Source organism: Hyla sarda, chromosome 6, assembly GCF_029499605.1.
Source record: "Hyla sarda isolate aHylSar1 chromosome 6, aHylSar1.hap1, whole genome shotgun sequence".
NCBI lineage: Eukaryota > Metazoa > Chordata > Amphibia > Anura > Hylidae > Hyla > Hyla sarda.
In genome coordinates, this window is record NC_079194.1 from 110,227,915 (window position 1) to 110,246,046 (window position 18,132).

The window sequence follows — 18,132 nt, forward strand, 5'->3', positions numbered from 1 at the left end:
AGGTCTGCAAATAAACTTAAGCTTTGAATATACTTCAGGGTCTAACGAAGCCTAACCCTTTCTTTGGCAGCATACAAAAGACAGATGTAGTGGTGCCAAGTTGGTCACATGGCATAATGTACCGTAATATTGTTCTCAATGGTTTTCCATAAGATAGCAGGTAAACCCAACATGTTATCTTAGCTCAGTGACAAATTTAAGTCTGCTACATCTATACTTGACTCTAACCACAATCCAAACCAAGTGTTGACTTCCTTAATATTCGCCTCCACACTCCACATTATATCCACAGGCACGTGTGGCTATGTTACCAGCGCCTGAACAGTTTATTAACCCCTTAGTAACAAGTATGCATATCAAAAACATAGGATGAGAGTTTGTACCGTGTTAGCGTTAGAAATATAGGAGATAAGTGGAGTAGCCATGATACCTTTATTTTTATTTATTTTTTTATACTAAAGTTTATTAAGATTTTCAAAAAGACAAAGAAACAAGTAAAGCTCCGAGGTAGCCAACAACATATCCAAATAGGAAGGCAAATAAGGTGCTACAATAGCATATGATAAGACATTATGACAAAAATGGCATTATCGTGGAAAAGGAAAGAAACAGGTAATGCCATGATACCTTTATTGGCTAACTGAGAGGATATAGATTGCAAGCCTTGCCATTAAAGGTATCATTGCCATTTCACTTATCTCCTATAACAAAAACATGTCATTCCGGTGTGTCATGTAAAGAAGAATTTACCTGGCAAACTTCATAGAGTAACCTGTAGTCCTCATCTGCTCTCCTGAGGCTGCATAAGCTGCATCCCATGGTTATAGGATGTGACACATATCCCGTCTAGTTGAGTGGGGTCCCAGGGAAGCAGTCACATTGATGCTGCACACTTGGTGACAGGAGGCAGAGTGTTTCTGTGCGTGTTTCTCTGCTGTGCTGTCTCACACCACACAGCCCTCCCTCTAGTGCCTGGCTTGCTGTGCAGTGGTCCAGTGCACACACTAAATACTGCTCCTCATGCATATTAATCAGTTCTCATTGACTATTCAGATTGAGACACTGATACGGAGACCAGAACTGGGAACTGTGACAAGTGACTTTAGAGCGAGACAGAAAAAGATAAAATCCTGAACCGTTCTGTCAAAATATATATCTTTTCGGAGTCATAGATGCAGAAAATCGCACGAAATGTATTTAAATATGAATTTTTACCTAGCCTCAACTTTCAGTGTGCAGACCCTATAAGCAGAGATTCTCTCCATCAGAGAAGCCACCATGCTGATTTATATAAATGCTTTAAAAAACAATATCCAACCTAAAATTTTTATCAGAAAATAAATATCTTTTGGTCAGAATTAGTCAAATGGTTTCCAATTTAGCTGTAGCAATGTTATATTAAATCCAGACAATGTTGGGTGACAACCAGGTGGACCACCTTTTAAGCTAGGATGAGTTGTCATGCTTGCCATTCATGTTAGTTATTGAGATATAAAAGAAAAATGGAAGTATTTTCCGTATATACTCAAGTATATCGAGTGAACTCTCCACCTGTCAATCCCTTCATCAGTGGTCTTCAACCTGCGGACCTCCAGATGTTGCAAAACTACAACTCCCAGCATGCCCTGACAGCCATCGGCTATCCGAGCATGCTGGGAGTTGTAGTTTTGAAACATCTGGAGGTCCGCAGGTTGAAGACCACTACGCGGGCCTTCGTCATCATCCATCGGTGGGAAGGAAGGGTGAGCTGGTCCGGGCCATCTATGCTGCAGGGACCGTCCGGTGGAGAGGGTTAGTCGTTCAGGGCTGTACATTTTCACCGGGAGGCCCTCTTCTCCGCTCGCTCCGGGCTGGCCCCAGACTAGTGACATCGTCGTCAAGGCAACGTCAGTAGTCCGGGACCGGACCGGAGCGAGCCAACGGCTGTCCGGGCATGCCGGGAGTTGTAGTTTTGCAACATCTGGAGGTCCGCAGGTTGAAGACCACTAAGGGGATTGACAGGCGGTGATGATGACGGGGGGAAATGATAACAGGGTGATGATGACAGGGGTGATAATGACATGGTGATGATGACGGGGTGATAATGACAGGGTGATGATGACGGGGGTGTTAATGACGGGGGTCTGGATGATGACAGGGGGGATGATGACAGGGAGGGATGATGACAGGGGGGGGATGATGTATTTCCCACCCTAGGCTTATAGTCGAGTCAATAACTTTTCCTGGGTTTTTGGGGTGAAATTAGGGGCCTCTGCTTATATTCGGGTCGGCTTATACTCGAGTATATATGGTATTTTAAAATCAGATTATTTTTTTTATTTTTGTGGCCACCTTGCGTGTTTGTGTGTTCACTTAGAATGGTCAGGGTGCGGTGCCCTTCTGGGTGTCTTTCTGGGTCTAGGGCAGGTATGTGTGGCCATCAGGTTCTGCACCTCCGCACAGCTCCTTGGTTGACACCCAGGCTAATGCCTAGGTATATACTAAGAGCATTTGTGGTCCTCTTAGTAGCTTCAGCAAAAAGGGACATTCAACCTGAAACCTTGCAGGTGCCTTTCGTAAAGTTTCGCCTTGAGGAGAGCACCAAGAGGCACATTGAGTTTTATAGACCATGCAAGCTCCTCTGGGAAAAAAATATGCAAAGTAGGTAGGGAGCTTACTCTCTGATTCCACATATAACAGGTAGCATTCCTGCGTGTCAGTGCTCAACTATTTAAAGACCCTTGAAGCATCACTGGAGAATAAGCAACCTGAATCTCTCCCAGAAGGAAGAGCAGGGAAATGTTAGGCTGGGCTCACACTACGTTTTGATGATACGGTCAATGGATCCGGCTAAGGGGGAGTGAAAACAGGGCACTCCCGTATCCCAGCCTGCCCCGGCGCCCCGATCACATTCAGTTGACCGTATCATCAAAACGTAGTGTAAACCCAGCCTTACTTATCTTAGCAGGATAGAGCAGAGTGCTGGCTGCTGGCTAGAAACGATGTCTTTGTTTTGGGACTAAAGGAGTAAAATTTCATCAAGAGGTGCTCTGTCATTGATCTTGTGGATGCACCATCTAAGGAGCTGGCCTACTGTGTTCCCTAGATGTGGACCTGAACTTAAGTATAAGTGATCTACTCAAAACCTGAAAGAAATCTACTAGATATAGATAAACTGGTTTGGTTGCCCATACATGCTCTATGTTAGCTCCATAAAGACAATATTCCCCCTTTTGAACACTCATTTACACCACACTATGTATACCTTCATGAGTGGATCATACATTTACCTCAACAGCTTTGGGAAAGTGAGAAGGGCATATCTTTCCCATTTGGATGATACTATTCAATGCTGATACCCCAACTTGTAGATGTAAAGTGACTTTCCATGCTCAGCCAGTTGCGTATGGTGACATGACCCTACTGGGCATGCCAATAATGGTGTTAGGGTCTGGCAAACAAAATAACTGCCTGGGACCACTGTTTCCTAAAGGACTCAAATACATTCTAGGATCAAAGTCAAACCACCAAGTTTTATTTAATGGAGTATTTTTCTGGGGAATTTCTTCTAATGCGATGGGCGAAATATATAGCAGTAATATGCGTGCTACATCTATGTGTGATAGGTTTGTTGCAGACATTTCTGATATCCTTTATACATCTGAATGGGATTTGTGAAAATCCAGCTGGGTTCACATCACGTTTTCCCCATACGGGAGCGGATACGGTAGGGGAGAGCTAAAACCTTGCGCTCCCGTATGCCTTTCTATGCGCTCCAGTATGTAATTCATTTCAATGAGCCGGCCGGAGTGAAACGATCGGTCGGCTCATTTTTGCGCCGTCTGCGCTTTTCCCCCGGACCTAAAACTGTGGTCAACCACGTTTTGAGGTCTGGTTGTAAAAGCGCATACGGCGTAAAAATGAGCTGACTGGACCGAACGTTTCACTCCGGCCGGCTCATTGAAATGAATTACATACAGGAGCGCATACGAAGGCATACGGGAGCGCAAGGTTTTAGCTCTCCCCTGCCGTATGCGCTCTCGTATGGGGGAAAATGTAATGGGAACCCAGCGTAATGCAGAAACTATCCTAGTCAGATGTATGGAACCAGTTATGTTGCTCTGTGGTGGTATTCTCACTGTATATGGCAGTCTTATTTTGACACTATATGGCAGTAATATAAGGGGAAGGTGATACTTTTCTTGCTACCCACAGCCCCATTTTTGGTAAAACTGGTCCTGATGGTGACATCCCTTGTCCGGGGTTATCACTGCTCATCCTTACTGATAGCACATAGTATAGTAGAGGATACAGATAGAACTCATCCATTTCCTACATACAGGCTGTTTGGTGATTTAGAAAAGTTTTTGCTCCTATGAGACAACACATTTTTTTCCTGTGCCTTAAACTGCTACAGGAATTTATAAAACAAATATTGCATATGAAAACCATCCCAAGATAGCCACAGGTCTAAGCTTGGGATTTATGAGACCCGGGGATATATTATTCTTTCCTCACTAATCGTCTATCTCAGATAAGTTATACCAGAACCTGAAAGGATGCCACGGGTAGAAAACTGACATGTTGTCACTTGTCACCGACACTGCCAGGAAGCTGAAATATATGCCAGAAACAGACTGGCAGCTGAGATTACTGCTCATTCAGCTGACTTCATATTAAAGCTGAAAACTTTACATACCCATTTTTATCACAGAAAAATTCACAGCCATAGTGAGACATTTGGTGGGCTGCTTCTTGAAACCATACTACTGACTAGTGTCGAGCGCGAACATTCAAAATGCAAATTTTTACCGTAAATATTGTCACTTTGCGATTTCGCAAATATTTAGAATATAGCGCTATATATTCGTAATGATGAATATTCATTTTTTTTTTTTTTTTGTACACATCCCAACAATGATGTGTACTGTGTAAAAAAAAAAAAAAGTCATCATCTCTCCCTGCTTCCAGCTTGTGGTCGAAAGAAAGCTCCAATATTATTTACCGTGTGAGTCGGTGGGGAGCGCAAATACTGTATTTCGTATATGCGAATATTCAAATATTAGTGAATATCGCCACTTCTAGAGGACACTGATCCCTAACTTCTTTTAGCTTGTGGGCCAATGAGAAGGATGTAAATACAGTTGTCAGAGGTTAGCAACAAATAGGAAAGTTGTCCACCCCTTCACTATATAAGATTCTTCCCAGAAGCGTTTTTTTTTTATTTTTTGCAGTTTCATGTGGTTGTGAGAGGAGATTGAACACTGTCTGTGCTGTGTTTTTTTTTTTTTTTAAAGAAAATCAAATTATATACTGAATTGATAGTTAGTGTTAGAGAGGGTAGGTTAGTTTAGCAGATAGGTTCTAGTGTAGGGTATCCAGTAGTTAGTTAAAAGATATAATCGCGCATGCGCACTATACGAATTTCTTTACGATTTTCACATAGAAAAAAAAGTGAACGAACATAGCGAATATGCGAATTTCGCGAACATAGGATGAAGATTCATCCATATATTCGCAAAATATTGGGAATTTGAATATGGCCCCTGCCGCTCATCACTACTACTGACTACAGTGTCTATGGGTGGTGTTTTCTACAGCAACCCACAATGTATCACAGCAAAATTAAGTATTCAAGTTATGCAAATTTACAGGAAGCCAATGGAATTTGAAAGCAGCTTTGGTTGTAAATAGTTAAAAATGTAACTCTACATAAGTAGGGGAAAAAAATAAAGCAAAAGTACAGCAAATTGTCTTTTCGGCGGTCTTCTCAAAGAAGTTTCACTGTAGTTTCAAACTTACTCAACATTTTAAATCCAATAGAGAGAATCCAGACGGCACTGCTGCTCTACACACTATAGGTTATATCCAACTGTGCAGTATCACATACCTCTGCCCGACATGTCTTGCTAAATACTCAGTGATGCTCAATCGTGTAAAGTACTACGATATCACTCCTTGTGAGAACAAAAAATGGCACTCACCACATAGCGTAGCATTTTTCTTGTTTTATTCAAACAGTATGGGTCAAGGTTTTACAATGTGCTCTTATATGAACATAAAATGTTGAGTCCCTCCTTGTGAGAACGAAAGATGGCACTCACCACATAGCGCAGCATTTTTCTTGTTTTATTCAAACAGCATGAGTCAAAGACACAAATGGCCGACGGCCCGTCGGCCATTTGTATCTTAGACCCATGCTGTCTGAATAAAACAAGAAAAATGCTACGCTATGTGGTGAGTGCCATCTTTTGTTCTCACAAGGAGGGACTCAACATTTTATGTTCATATAATAGCACATTGTAAAACCTTGATACTCAGTTAATGTCTGATTTGCCTTAGTCTAGACAAAGACTCAGCTCCATATATAGCTATGGACACAGAAGTTACATTTCTGCCTGTTAGTTCCTTGGTTTATCAGGTGTTGCCATATGTTTGCCATCATGTGTCCCCCATTTAAAAAATTCCATGCCGATTAAACCAAAATGCATGCATGTCAATGAAGGAATGAAGGCATCAGTTTTTTCTCATGTCTATGGATCACAGGTTTGTACTTTTTGAAGCCCGTAGGACCTGCTATACAGATTGAAATCAGAGTTCTCAATCAAGTCTCTTGTTTTATAGCAGCAATCTCTCTTTACCCATCTACAAAAACATTCATTACCATTCACTGACTGCAATACGGTTCCATTATCCTTTAAGTAATGTTACTGGGCTTGTCCGTCTTCTCTTTCATCCTCCTGGTGATTCATTTTACTATTCCATCTAACATATGAAATTATTTCCCTACAGAAGCAGCTGAGCTGTTGTGGCTCAGGAGCTTAATCCTAAGCACTTGATGTTAGTGCACTTAAACTTGTGGTCCCTCAGTGATGGTCCGGGCCATAGAGAGGTCAGCAGTAAGGAGCTCGGCTCTGGGAATGTATCATAGATGTAGAGATTTTTCAGTCTTCTCCTTCATCGTGGCAGAGAAGTTTGGAAAAACAGGAACATTATGATCTGGTACATGCTGAACTGTAAAGAGTGGTTAACCTCCAACGTGTATTCATATCAAGAAGTTTATAGTCATCTGCCATTGGCCATGACGCAAAAAAAAAACAGCTAATGGTCACTGATGGATGATGACAAGAATCCAACCCCCCCTAAGGCTATCTTTTCTTAGGCACTGGAGGCCATTTTTCCCTCAACAGAACCAAACAGACGCGATTATATACAAATCTCAACAGAGCATTCACAAGAAGCACTTCTTCAGGTTGTTTGATGTTTTACCAAAACCAAATCTAAAATACAAATTGTTCTGTTGAAGCCCCCATACCATCCAGAACATAATCCTGCCCAGCATTATTTTTGTCACAGCTAAAGCCGTGCTGGGACAAAGTCATGTAAGTGAGAGTGGGACTAGCAGTCCACTGTGCTCATGCCTGTCCTATCAAACTGCTACATGAAAGCAGAGAGCAGGGGCTACAGAGTAGCTTGCAGTGACTGGATGAAGAGACAAAGCAAAGCAGACTCAGGGAGGAAGATGAGTCATTCAGAGTAAGGACATGCCCCCTTCCAGAGCACAGGATGAAAAACTAAGTGAGCAACAGAAAGAAGGTATTTGTGAGAGAAATATAGGTGCTAGACACAAAAATGTATATGATCAGGATTAGGTACTCTTTGGGGGGGTATTGCCATCTCAGACATGTAGGGAATATTCCAAAAATGTTGGATAGATGCCGTTTCCACCTCTCTGACCTGCACCTATCTAATTTACCCCATGAATTCACAGTTAAACAAGATAGATTGAGGAGCTGAGCGATGATCCCAGTTGAGTTGTCAAAGAACAATGCTTAAAATGTTGGTGATTTTTTTTGTGAGTTTTCCATGATTTTCTTTTTCGTCCAATCTCGTAGGAGAAATAGATACAGACAAGATGCAAAACAAAAGCTAAAAAGATTAGGTGGCTGTAAATAAGGAAGGTTAAGTTACCGCCGCTCATACAGTAGGTATATGATTCCTCCATAGGTGACCACCCAGGGCTGTGATCTGCAGCAAAGGTTAATAGAGATGTCCATTTACTAGTAATGTTGCCTAATGGCAGAGTGGACCCACCCACAGAACAATGGTAAATGTGAGAGGGGTCTCAGTTGTGCATGAGTGAACTTTTAACCTGCCTTTCAGGGGAAAATACATGCCGGTCAGGAATTCTAAGTCCAACCTAATTTCATTGTATCCCACTCCCGACCCTTTCCTAGGCTCTCAATCTTCCTAATCCTTTGCGAGCAACCACTATACAGTGTTAAATGAGTCATTTAGGCACAAAAAATGGATGTTTGTTGGACAGTTAAAACCCCTAGCTATTGTTCAGGCTTAATGCTACGGTAATACAATTACTGACTGAACAGGAGCAAGGTTTCGAGGCGGACAATAAGACATCAACATAGACATCTCTCTATACATGCTCCTTCTATTAACAATGGGGAACGGCAAGACAAGGCGAAAGGAAATAAGCAATGGATGATTCTTGGAAACTGAGCAGAGAACATAATATAGAGTAAAATACTGAAAGAGACAGGAGATAATGGAAAACATAATGAAAGTGACCTGCTCTACTTGGTTTGTATACAGAGCAGGACCTAGGTGTAGTCTACTGGCAGGATATAGTGATCTCTTCTTGGAGAACAGGGTTCCTTAAAAGAACAATCCAGAAAAACTAATACACAGTGGCGCTCATTTACTATTGCAAACCCGACATGTTTTGTTGGGTTGTGCACCAGAAATTCTGTCAGCGCCAGAATTTGCACCAGAATTTGCGCCAGAAATGAGAAAAACCCAACTAATAACTCTCGAGAAAACCTGAAGAAGGGGAGTGGACGTCGGGGAAAGGGGGCATGGTCACAGAAAAGGGGCATGTCCCTGACATTTTCACAAAAACCCAACATATTTACTAAGGTTTCCACAGAAAATGTGGTGGATTTGAGCTGAGGAAAACCCTACAGATCAGAGCATGTATAAAAAAAAGCAAAGTGTAGGGAAAGTGGAAAATGTAGGGAAACCTTAATAAATACCGTGGAAAAAAAATTGTAGGGAATTAAAACCCACAAAGAAACCTACACTCCACTCTTAGGGCCAGTGTATTGTTTAGCTTAGGGCAGTGTTCCCCAATCAGGGTGCCTCCAGCAGTTGCAAAACTACAACTCCCAGCATGCCCGGACAGCCTTGGGAGTTGTAGTTTTACAACAGATGGAGGCACCCTAGTTGGGAAACCCTGGTGTAGATCCTTTGGGGGCAGAGCATGACTTTGTTTGTGTTCTGCCCCCTCAGAATCTGCACTAGGCAGAACACAGTGGCCCTGATTTACTAAGCGTGCAGTGTAATTTTCTTTGTGCGTTTTAATTCCCTACAAATCTTTTCCACTGTATTTACTAAGGTTTCCCTACATTTTGCACTTTTCCCTACATTTAGCTTTTTTTACATATGCTCTGATCTGTCGGATTTTCCTCAGATCAAATCCACCACATTTTCTCTGGAAACCTAAGTAAATATGTTGGGTTTTTGTGAAAATGTGGGACACATGTCCCTTTTCGGTAGCCACAGCCCCTTTCCCAGACAGCCACGCCCCTTTTTGGGTTTTCTCAGTAGAATGGAGAGTTGTTCGGGTTTTATTAAATTCTGGCGCAAATCCTGGCGCACAACCCAACAAAACGTATTGGGTTTACAATAGTAAATCAGGGCCAGTGAGTGCATCCGATTTGTCTGGAAATTTCCTTTAAAAGGGTGCTCTGGAGGCAAAAAAAAAAGTTTTCAAACCAACTAGTGCCAGAAAGTTATACAGATTTGTAAATTACTTCTATTTAAAAATCTTAATCCTTCCAGTACTTATCAGCTGCTGTATGCTCCACAGGAAGTTGTGTAGTTCTTTCCAGTCTGACCACAGTGCTCTCTGCAGCCACCTCTGTCTGTAACAGGAACTGTCCAGGTCAGGAGCAAATCCCTATAGCAAACCTCTCCTGCTTTGGACAGTAGGGTCAGCAGAGAGCACTGTGGTCAGACTGGAAAGAACTACACAACTTCTTGTGGAACATACAGCAGCTGATAAGTACTGGAAGGCTTAAGATTTTTAAATAGAAGTCATTTACAAATCAGTTGATTTGAATTTTATTTTTCCTTTTGGCACTGTCAGACCCAAAAACTTTTTACATGCTGTTACTAAGACCTTTTGCAATATGGTTGTTTAAAAAAAAAAAATGAATATTTAATAAAGAAAACTTCTCCTGAAAATCCCATCACTAGGGGTCCCCATACCTACTGGGACACTAATCAGTCCTGTAGCAGCATCAGGCTTGTCCACGAGTCATGGACAAGGCTGTATGCGCAGACAGACCAATCACCTCCCACAACCACAAGGAGGGACATGCACCCTTCTCCTGAGAGGATTTCTAACACCATGAGGTATTTTTTATAATAAATATAGGAGAAGGAGACATAAAAATTAGATGTACATGGTCAGGGTTAGGTACTAAGTCACTTTTTTTTTTTTTTTTTTTGTGATCTGACAGATTTGAGTGCGGAATTTGTGCTCAACACACAGATTCTGGACAAAATTTAGAGTCCTACTGACTTGAAGAAGAATCTGCTGCAGAATTACGCAAAGAGAATTGACATGTTTATCCTTTTACGGAATCCAGAATGCAGAATTCCCACAGCAGAAATTCCATTCACAACAATGTTAACGTTATGTAGCAGAAGTTTTAAACTGATATTTTCCGTTGGATTGCACATGGATAATCTACCGAGTGAGCCACTTCTTTATATAAAGTAGCATAGAGATGTGACCATGAAGCCTCATAGCCAAACAATGATCAATACTTTATTGTATTTTATTCTTTATTAGTTCCTTCGTTGTGCATATTTTTGCTGCAGATCTGCTTCAGCAGATTTTGTTGCCCATTGAAGTCATTAAAGGGGTATTCCAGTGAAAAATTTTTTTTCATATCAACTGGCCTTAGAAAGTTAAACAGATTTGTAAATTATTTCTATAAAAAGATCTTAATCCTACCAGTACATATCAGCTGCTAAAGTTGAGTTGTTATTTTTTCAGTCTGACAACAGTGCTCTCTGCTGACAGCTCTGTCTCTCTCAGGAACTGTCCAGAGTAGGAGCAAATCCCGATAGCAAACCTCTCCTGCTCTGGACAGTTCCTGAGACAGACAGAGGTGTCAGTAGAGAGCACTGTGGTCAGACAGAAAAGAACAACTCCACTTCAGCAGCTGGTAAGTACTGGTAGGATTAAGATTTTTTAACAGAAGTAATTTACAAATCTGTTGATATAAAAAAGTTTTTCACTGGAATACTGCAGCAAAAATATGCAAGTGTGAACGCACCCTTAAGAGACAAATTGGATATGTAATTAAACACTTTTTGCATGTTGGAATTAACAAGAATAGGCTCTGTTGTGACAGTTCAGCCAAACTTTTAGAATAAATCTGGTAAATTTGCTCCACATGCATTGTGCGAAGCAATTCTAAATTCACTGGGCTGCCCACATACTTCGGAAAAGACAGTAAACAGGATTTAAAGGGGTTCTCCACACCTAGACATCTTATCCCCTATCCAAAGGATAGGGAATAAGATGTTTGATTGTGGGGTCCTGCCACCAGGGACCCCCGTGATCTCCCTGCTGTACCCGGCGTTCATTTAGTGTGTCGGGTGCAGCGCCAGAGGCTCGTGGTGTCAAGGCCGCGCCCCGCTCTTGACGTCACGCACCTTCAATGCAAGTCTATAGGAGGGGGCATGGCCTTGACACCATGAGCTTCCGGGCGCGGAGTGCAGTTCACTCCGTGCACCGGATGTCTGGGGTGCCGCAGCCGAGATCACGGGAGTCCCCAGCGGCAGGCCCCCCCCATAATTAGACATCTTATCTCCTATTCTTTGGATAGGGGACACGATGTCTAGGGGCGGAGTACCCCTTTAAGCTATGTATTAGTGAAGTTCTAGAAAGTTGACCAGGCTGCCTAGTATGGAACTACTATTTTTTCCCTGATAAGAGATAGATACTGAAACCTCTTTTTTTCAGAAAAATTTCTATTTTCTGATTGTAATTTGTTATACATTTTTATGGGAGCTGCCATCTTGCCTGAGCTGTCCATAACAACATTTAGTGATCTGCTTTACTGTAGGACTCATGGACCATAGACAACAATAGACAGGAGCTGTCCCATTCAGATGAATAGGAGACCTTTTCAGAGGCCATTCTATAGGGAGGGGGATGCTGAGCTCTGCTGTGAATGGTGGTAGATCCAGTGTTATCTCTCAACTGGAGTCACCTTTCACGCAGTTCTCAGGAAGAAAGATATCACAGGGGAAACTATCTGTACAGAACAGGTCTCAGCTTAGTTTTAGCCCTAGTGGATGAATAGAAATTGCTAGATTTCAGCATTATTTTAAAATATATATAGCAAAATGGAAAATGAAAAATGTGAGAAAAATATATATCACCAGAAAAATCTTAAAAAATATGTTAACATAATAATCGGATTAAAGAACAGTTAGAATTTGGGGCTTTATAAATCATGTGCCGTTACGGAGCACATGAGGGACTCCCCAAAATTAATTGCGTTCTATGCAATGACCTTCTTGATTGCAAAGAATCCTGTCACTGGCCGCTCCTACCTGGAAATGGTAAAAAAAAATGGCCTATGCCAAACATAGCCGGATGGTACACCTTCATATATTTTCATTCGGATGTTCACAATACCTGAATCAAACGCTACCGGAATGTGGGATCGGCTGTCCCGGTAAAACAATGATTCGCCAGTGTTACGCTGGTCTCCACAGTCACCAGATCTAACACCCTGCGACAGATTGATCAATGTCATCCAATCCCTATAATTCATTTAAAGACGAATGAGACCAGAAAGGGGCAGAATTTGATGAAAAATCAATTTTCATTGGGGGCCCGGTGAAGTTCTGACATTGTTTACGGCTTGCGCCATGCATCTTGCCGCCCGTGCCCTGCACAAGTAGACATGGGGTGATTTTTCAGGGGCAGCTCCATCAGATAGTGGATATATCATTATTATTATTATTAATATATGAAGAAGATGTGTGAGCGTATAGAAGTAAAATGAAATGCGCAGCTGGAATGAGCTTTTTCGGTGGTTCATAAATGACCTTCTGCCCATGTAATGATATTATCCATAAATTATCGAGCGCTCCATCAATGGGCGCAATGTATCCCCATCATTCATACTATTCAGTCATTTAGGCCATCACTAGGTTACTTTACCTATCTAAGTGTTTTCCAAACAGTATGTCTCCAGCTGTTGCAAAACTACAACTCCCAGCATGCCCGGACAGCCTTCGGCTGTCCGGGCATGCTGGGAGTTGTAGTTTTGCAACAGCTGGAGACACACTGCTTAGAAAACACAGATCTACCTGTGTAACGTTCAATTGTTAATAGGTGATAGCACCATCTTCTGGTTATTTGTTGTACAGCGGTATAGCATAATGATGGTGCCTTATAGTAGACAGGTGGAAGGGAACGGGTTAATGACCCTGTCATTCATAAGTAAAATATCTAATAGATTTTATTGTCTTACATAAGTAAATCATTGACTCAATATGTAACTGGAGCAGAAGGAGCAGACAAAGACTTCCTATGAGCTTGCAATGCTGGGACCAGGGAGCATTGATACAGACTGGCCCCAGGCCATACACACTGTAAGATCAAGCGTCAATGCCATTAGCAAGCTGCCGTCTATGGGTGCGCTTATTTATACGCAGGGTCAAGAGGATCACAGAGATATTTTTAATAGCTTCAACCAACCGAGTATCGGAAAAAAATAGAGTGACAATTTAGTAGCTTCATTAAAGGGGTTATCCAGGAACAAACTTTATATATATATATATATATATATATATATATATAGAGATATATATATATATATATATATATATATAATCAACTGGCTCCAGAAAGTTAAACAGATTTGTAAGTTACTTCTATTAAAAATTCTTAATCCTTTCAGTACTTATGAGCTTCTGAAGTTAAGGTTGTTCTTTTCTGTCTAAGTGCTCTCTGATGACACCTGTCTCGGGAACCGCCCAGTTTAGAAGCAAATCCCCATAGCAAACCTCTTCTAAACTGGGCGGTTCCCGAGACACGTGTCATCAGAGAGCACTTAGACAGAAAAGAACAACCTTAACTTCAGAAGCTCATAAGTACTGAAAGGATTAAGATTTTTTAATAGAAGTAATTTACAAATCTGTTTAACTTTCTGGAGCCAGTTGATTTTATATATATATATATATATATATATATATATATATAAAAAGTTTTTTCCATGATAACCCCTTTAATTATGGAAATCATAGAAATTAAAGGGGTATTCCAGGAAAAATTAAAGGGGTATTCCAGGGAGTTGTAGTTTTGCAACAGCTGGAGACATACTGTTTGGAAAACACTTAGATAGGTAAAGTAACCTAGTGATGGCCTAAATGACTGAATAGTATGAATGATGGGGATACATTGCGCCCATTGATGGAGCGCTCGATAATTTATGGATAATATCATTACATGGGCAGAAGGTCATTTATGAACCACCGAAAAAGCTCATTCCAGCTGCGCATTTCATTTTACTTCTATACTTTTTTACTTTTTTTTAATATATCAACTGGCTCCAGAGAGTTAAACAGATTTGTAAATTACTTCTATTAAAAAAATCTTAATCCTTTCAGTACTTTTTAACTGCTGAAGTTGAGTTGTTCTCTTCTGTCTAAGTGCTCTCTGATGACACGTGTGTCGGGAACTGTCCAAAGTAGAAGCAAATCCCCATAGAAAACCTATTCTACTCTGTGCAGTTCCCGAGACAAGCAGAGATGTCAGCAGAGAGCACTGTTGCCAGACAGAAAACAACAACTCAACTTCAGCAGCTGAAAATGATTGGAAGGATTAAGAATTTTTAATAGAAGTAATTTACAAATCTGATTAACTTTCTGGAGCCATTTGATATATATATATATATATATATATATATATATATATATATAAAGTTTTTTCCATGATAACCCCTTTAATTATGGAAATCATAGAAATTAAAGGGGTATTCCAGGAAAAAACTTTATATATATATCAAATGGCTCCAGAAAGTTAATCAGATTTGTAAATTACTTCTATTAAAAATTCTTAATCCTTCCAATCATTTTCAGCTGCTGAAGTTGAGTTGTTGTTTTCTGTCTGGCAACAGTGCTCTCTGCTGACATCTCTGCTTGTCTCGGGAACTGCACAGAGTAGAATAGGTTTTCTATGGGGATTTGCTTCTACTTTGGACAGTTCCCGACACACGTGTCATCAGAGAGCACTTAGACAGAAGAGAACAACTCAACTTCAGCAGTTAAAAAGTACTGAAAGGATTAAGATTTTTTTAATAGAAGTAATTTACAAATCTGTTTAACTCTCTGGAGCCAGTTGATATATTAAAAAAAAGTTTTTCCCTGGCTAACCCCTTTAATTCTACAAACTATTTAGTACAATTGAAATTATTTATCGGAGGAGGATAGTCTGGTTTTTCCAGAAGCCCAGTCATGTATATATACAGCACATTTCATTGGGGGCTGCTTTAAATGGGTTATCCCAAAATTAAACGTTAAAGGGGTACTCCGGTGGAAAACATTTTATTTTTTTAATCAACTGGTGCCAGAAAGCTAAACAGATTTGTAAATGACTTCTATTTAAAAACATTAATCCTTCCAGCTGCTGTATAATAGAGAGGAAGTTCTTTTCTTTTTTAATTTCTTTTCTGTCTGTCCACGTTGCTCTCTGCTGACATGTCTGTCCATGTCAGGAATTGTCCAGAGCAGGAGCAATTCCCCATAGCAAACCTCTCCTGCTCTGGACAGTTCCTGCATTATACAGCAGCTGATAAGTACTGGAAGGATTAAGATTTTTAAATAGAAGTGATTTACAATTACAAGTAATTGTTTTAACTTCTTGGCACCAGTTGATTTAAAAAAAATAATTTTCAACCCGAGTACCCCTTTAACTAGCTGATTGGTGAGGGTCCGACTGCTGGAATCTCAGCTGTCCTGTGAGTTGAGTGGGGGCTGCAATGATAGGTAAAAGGGGAACTCTGGTACTGAGCCGCTTATCCACACCCACAAGATAAGGGAATACGTGTCTTTGTTTGTACCCCATAATTGTAAGCGCTGCGGAATCTGTAGGCGCTATATAAATAAATAAAATAGCGGGGGAGGGGGGGGGGAGGATTGGTCCGACTGCAGGGACCCCCCCCCCCCCCACGATACTCTGCCCAGTACGCCGGTTTTTCCCATGCACGGAGCAGACACCACCGCATGAAGCGTTGGTCGATGCACCCTCTCCATGTATCTTTATGGGAGAGCTAGAGATACACGAGTGCTGGCTCTTCCATAGAGATGCATGGAGAGGGCATGTTGGCCACTGCTCCGTGCATAGAGCGATGCCCGTTCAGTGCATGGGGAGAGCCAGGAACTGTCCAGAGCAGGAGAGATTTGCTATGGGGGATTGCTCCTACTCTGGACAGTTCCTGACAGAGATGGCAGCAGTGAGCACTGTGGTCAGACTTGAAAGATCTATACAACTTCCTCTGGAGCATACATTAGCTGATAACCACCGGAAGGATTAAGATTTTTTAAAAGAACTGATTTACAAATCTGTTTAACTTTCTGGCACTAGTTCATTTGAAAACATATGAGTACCCCTTTAAACACTAGCTGCCAGGTTTACAAACTGATCTCTGTGGGGCTACAGTAGCAGGGCACCATGTAATCGACTTATTTTTGAGGAGACCTTCTAACATAAGGTTGCGTTCACACTGAGTAATTCAAGAGGAATTTACTCGAGTAATTCCTCTTGAATTCTCCGCTCCAAATTAATGTACATCTTCTCGGCCCATTGACTTTAAAGGGGGTACTCCCGTGGAATTTTTTTTTTTTTTTAAATCAACTGGTGCCAGAAAGTTAAACAGATTTGTAAATCACTTTTATTAAAAAATCGTAATCCTTACAGTACTTTTTAGGGGCTGTATACTAAAGAGAAATCCAAAAAAAGAAATGCATTTCCTCTGATGTCATGACCACAGTGCTCTCTTCTGACCTCTGTTGACCATTTTAGGAACTGTCCAGAGCAGAAGAAAATACCCATAGAAAACATATGCTGCTCTGGACAGTTCCTAAAATGGACAGCAGAGGTCAGCAGAGAGCACTGTGGTCATGACATCAGAGGAAATGCATTTCTTTTTTAGATTTCTCTTTAGTATACAGCCCCTGAAAAGTACTCGAAGGATTAAGATTTTTTTTTTATAGAAGTGATTTACAAATCTGTTTAACTTTCTGGCACCAGTTGATTTAAAAAAAAAAAAAAAAAGTTTTCCACGGGAGTACCCCTTTAATGTTTCTTCTGCTGTCCTGTTCACACTGCGGAAATTCTGCTAGCAGAATTCCGATGCTGAATTCCTTTCCGCTTGAAGAAAGAACATGTTCATTCTTCAAGCGGAATCCGCTTGCAGAAATCAATAGAAGTCAATGGTAAAAAAAAAAAAAATGCAGGGAATTCGTGCGGAAATGGCTTAAAAACCCTTCACTTCTTTCTCCCCCATTTCCGCGCACAATTCCGCGCAAATTTTGCGCGCAAAGAAAAAATTTTTTTCCGCACGTAAAATTTTCAGCGTGAATTCCTCCTGACTTGCTCAGTGTGAACGCACCCTTAGACATAAAAAAGTACAAACATTCAGAAACCACTCCATGAACTCATTCTCATCTTTAAAATTATCTCCGGTATTTCTGGCTGCTTCTCACGTTATGACAGTCGGCTGAATATTAAACATATCCGTGTTTTTACAACTCATTTAAAGAGCCCCGATGCCACGCGCTCTGTCGCTTGGGCCAGTCAATAATAGCGAGACGCTTTAAATGGGCTGCTGAAATCCTGATCGCATATCCTTTGAAATGTAATTTTTTTTTCCTGCTTGAATTCACAGCGTGCCAGGAGATAACACCTAATTAATGCCTAATATATGCACTTTTTCGTTAGGGGGGCAGCTAACGAGTAAAACCTAATGTAATGATGTAATCTAGCTTGTCAAAAATACAGGGAAAGGCAGCGGAGACAGAAGGTAGGGCAGTGTCAGGGGA

The 18,132-nt window shown here is 41.1% G+C and overlaps 1 protein-coding gene across 6 annotated transcripts in view; it reads right to left on the reverse strand.

The window, feature by feature from the left end:
- The window catches only part of PDZRN3 (PDZ domain containing ring finger 3), a 268,499-nt gene that overhangs the window by 48,249 nt on the left and 202,118 nt on the right, over nucleotides 1-18,132 (reverse strand). Inside the window, exon 1 of one of the 6 annotated variants that reach the window (XM_056524640.1) lies at nucleotides 751-962. The exons of the other annotated variants lie outside the window; for them this stretch is intronic. Coding sequence (XP_056380615.1) covers nucleotides 751-819 — 69 coding nt within the window. The 5' untranslated portion in view covers nucleotides 820-962. Of the gene's footprint in view, nucleotides 1-750; nucleotides 963-18,132 lie in introns of those variants that run through there. 6 annotated transcript variants of the gene reach the window in all.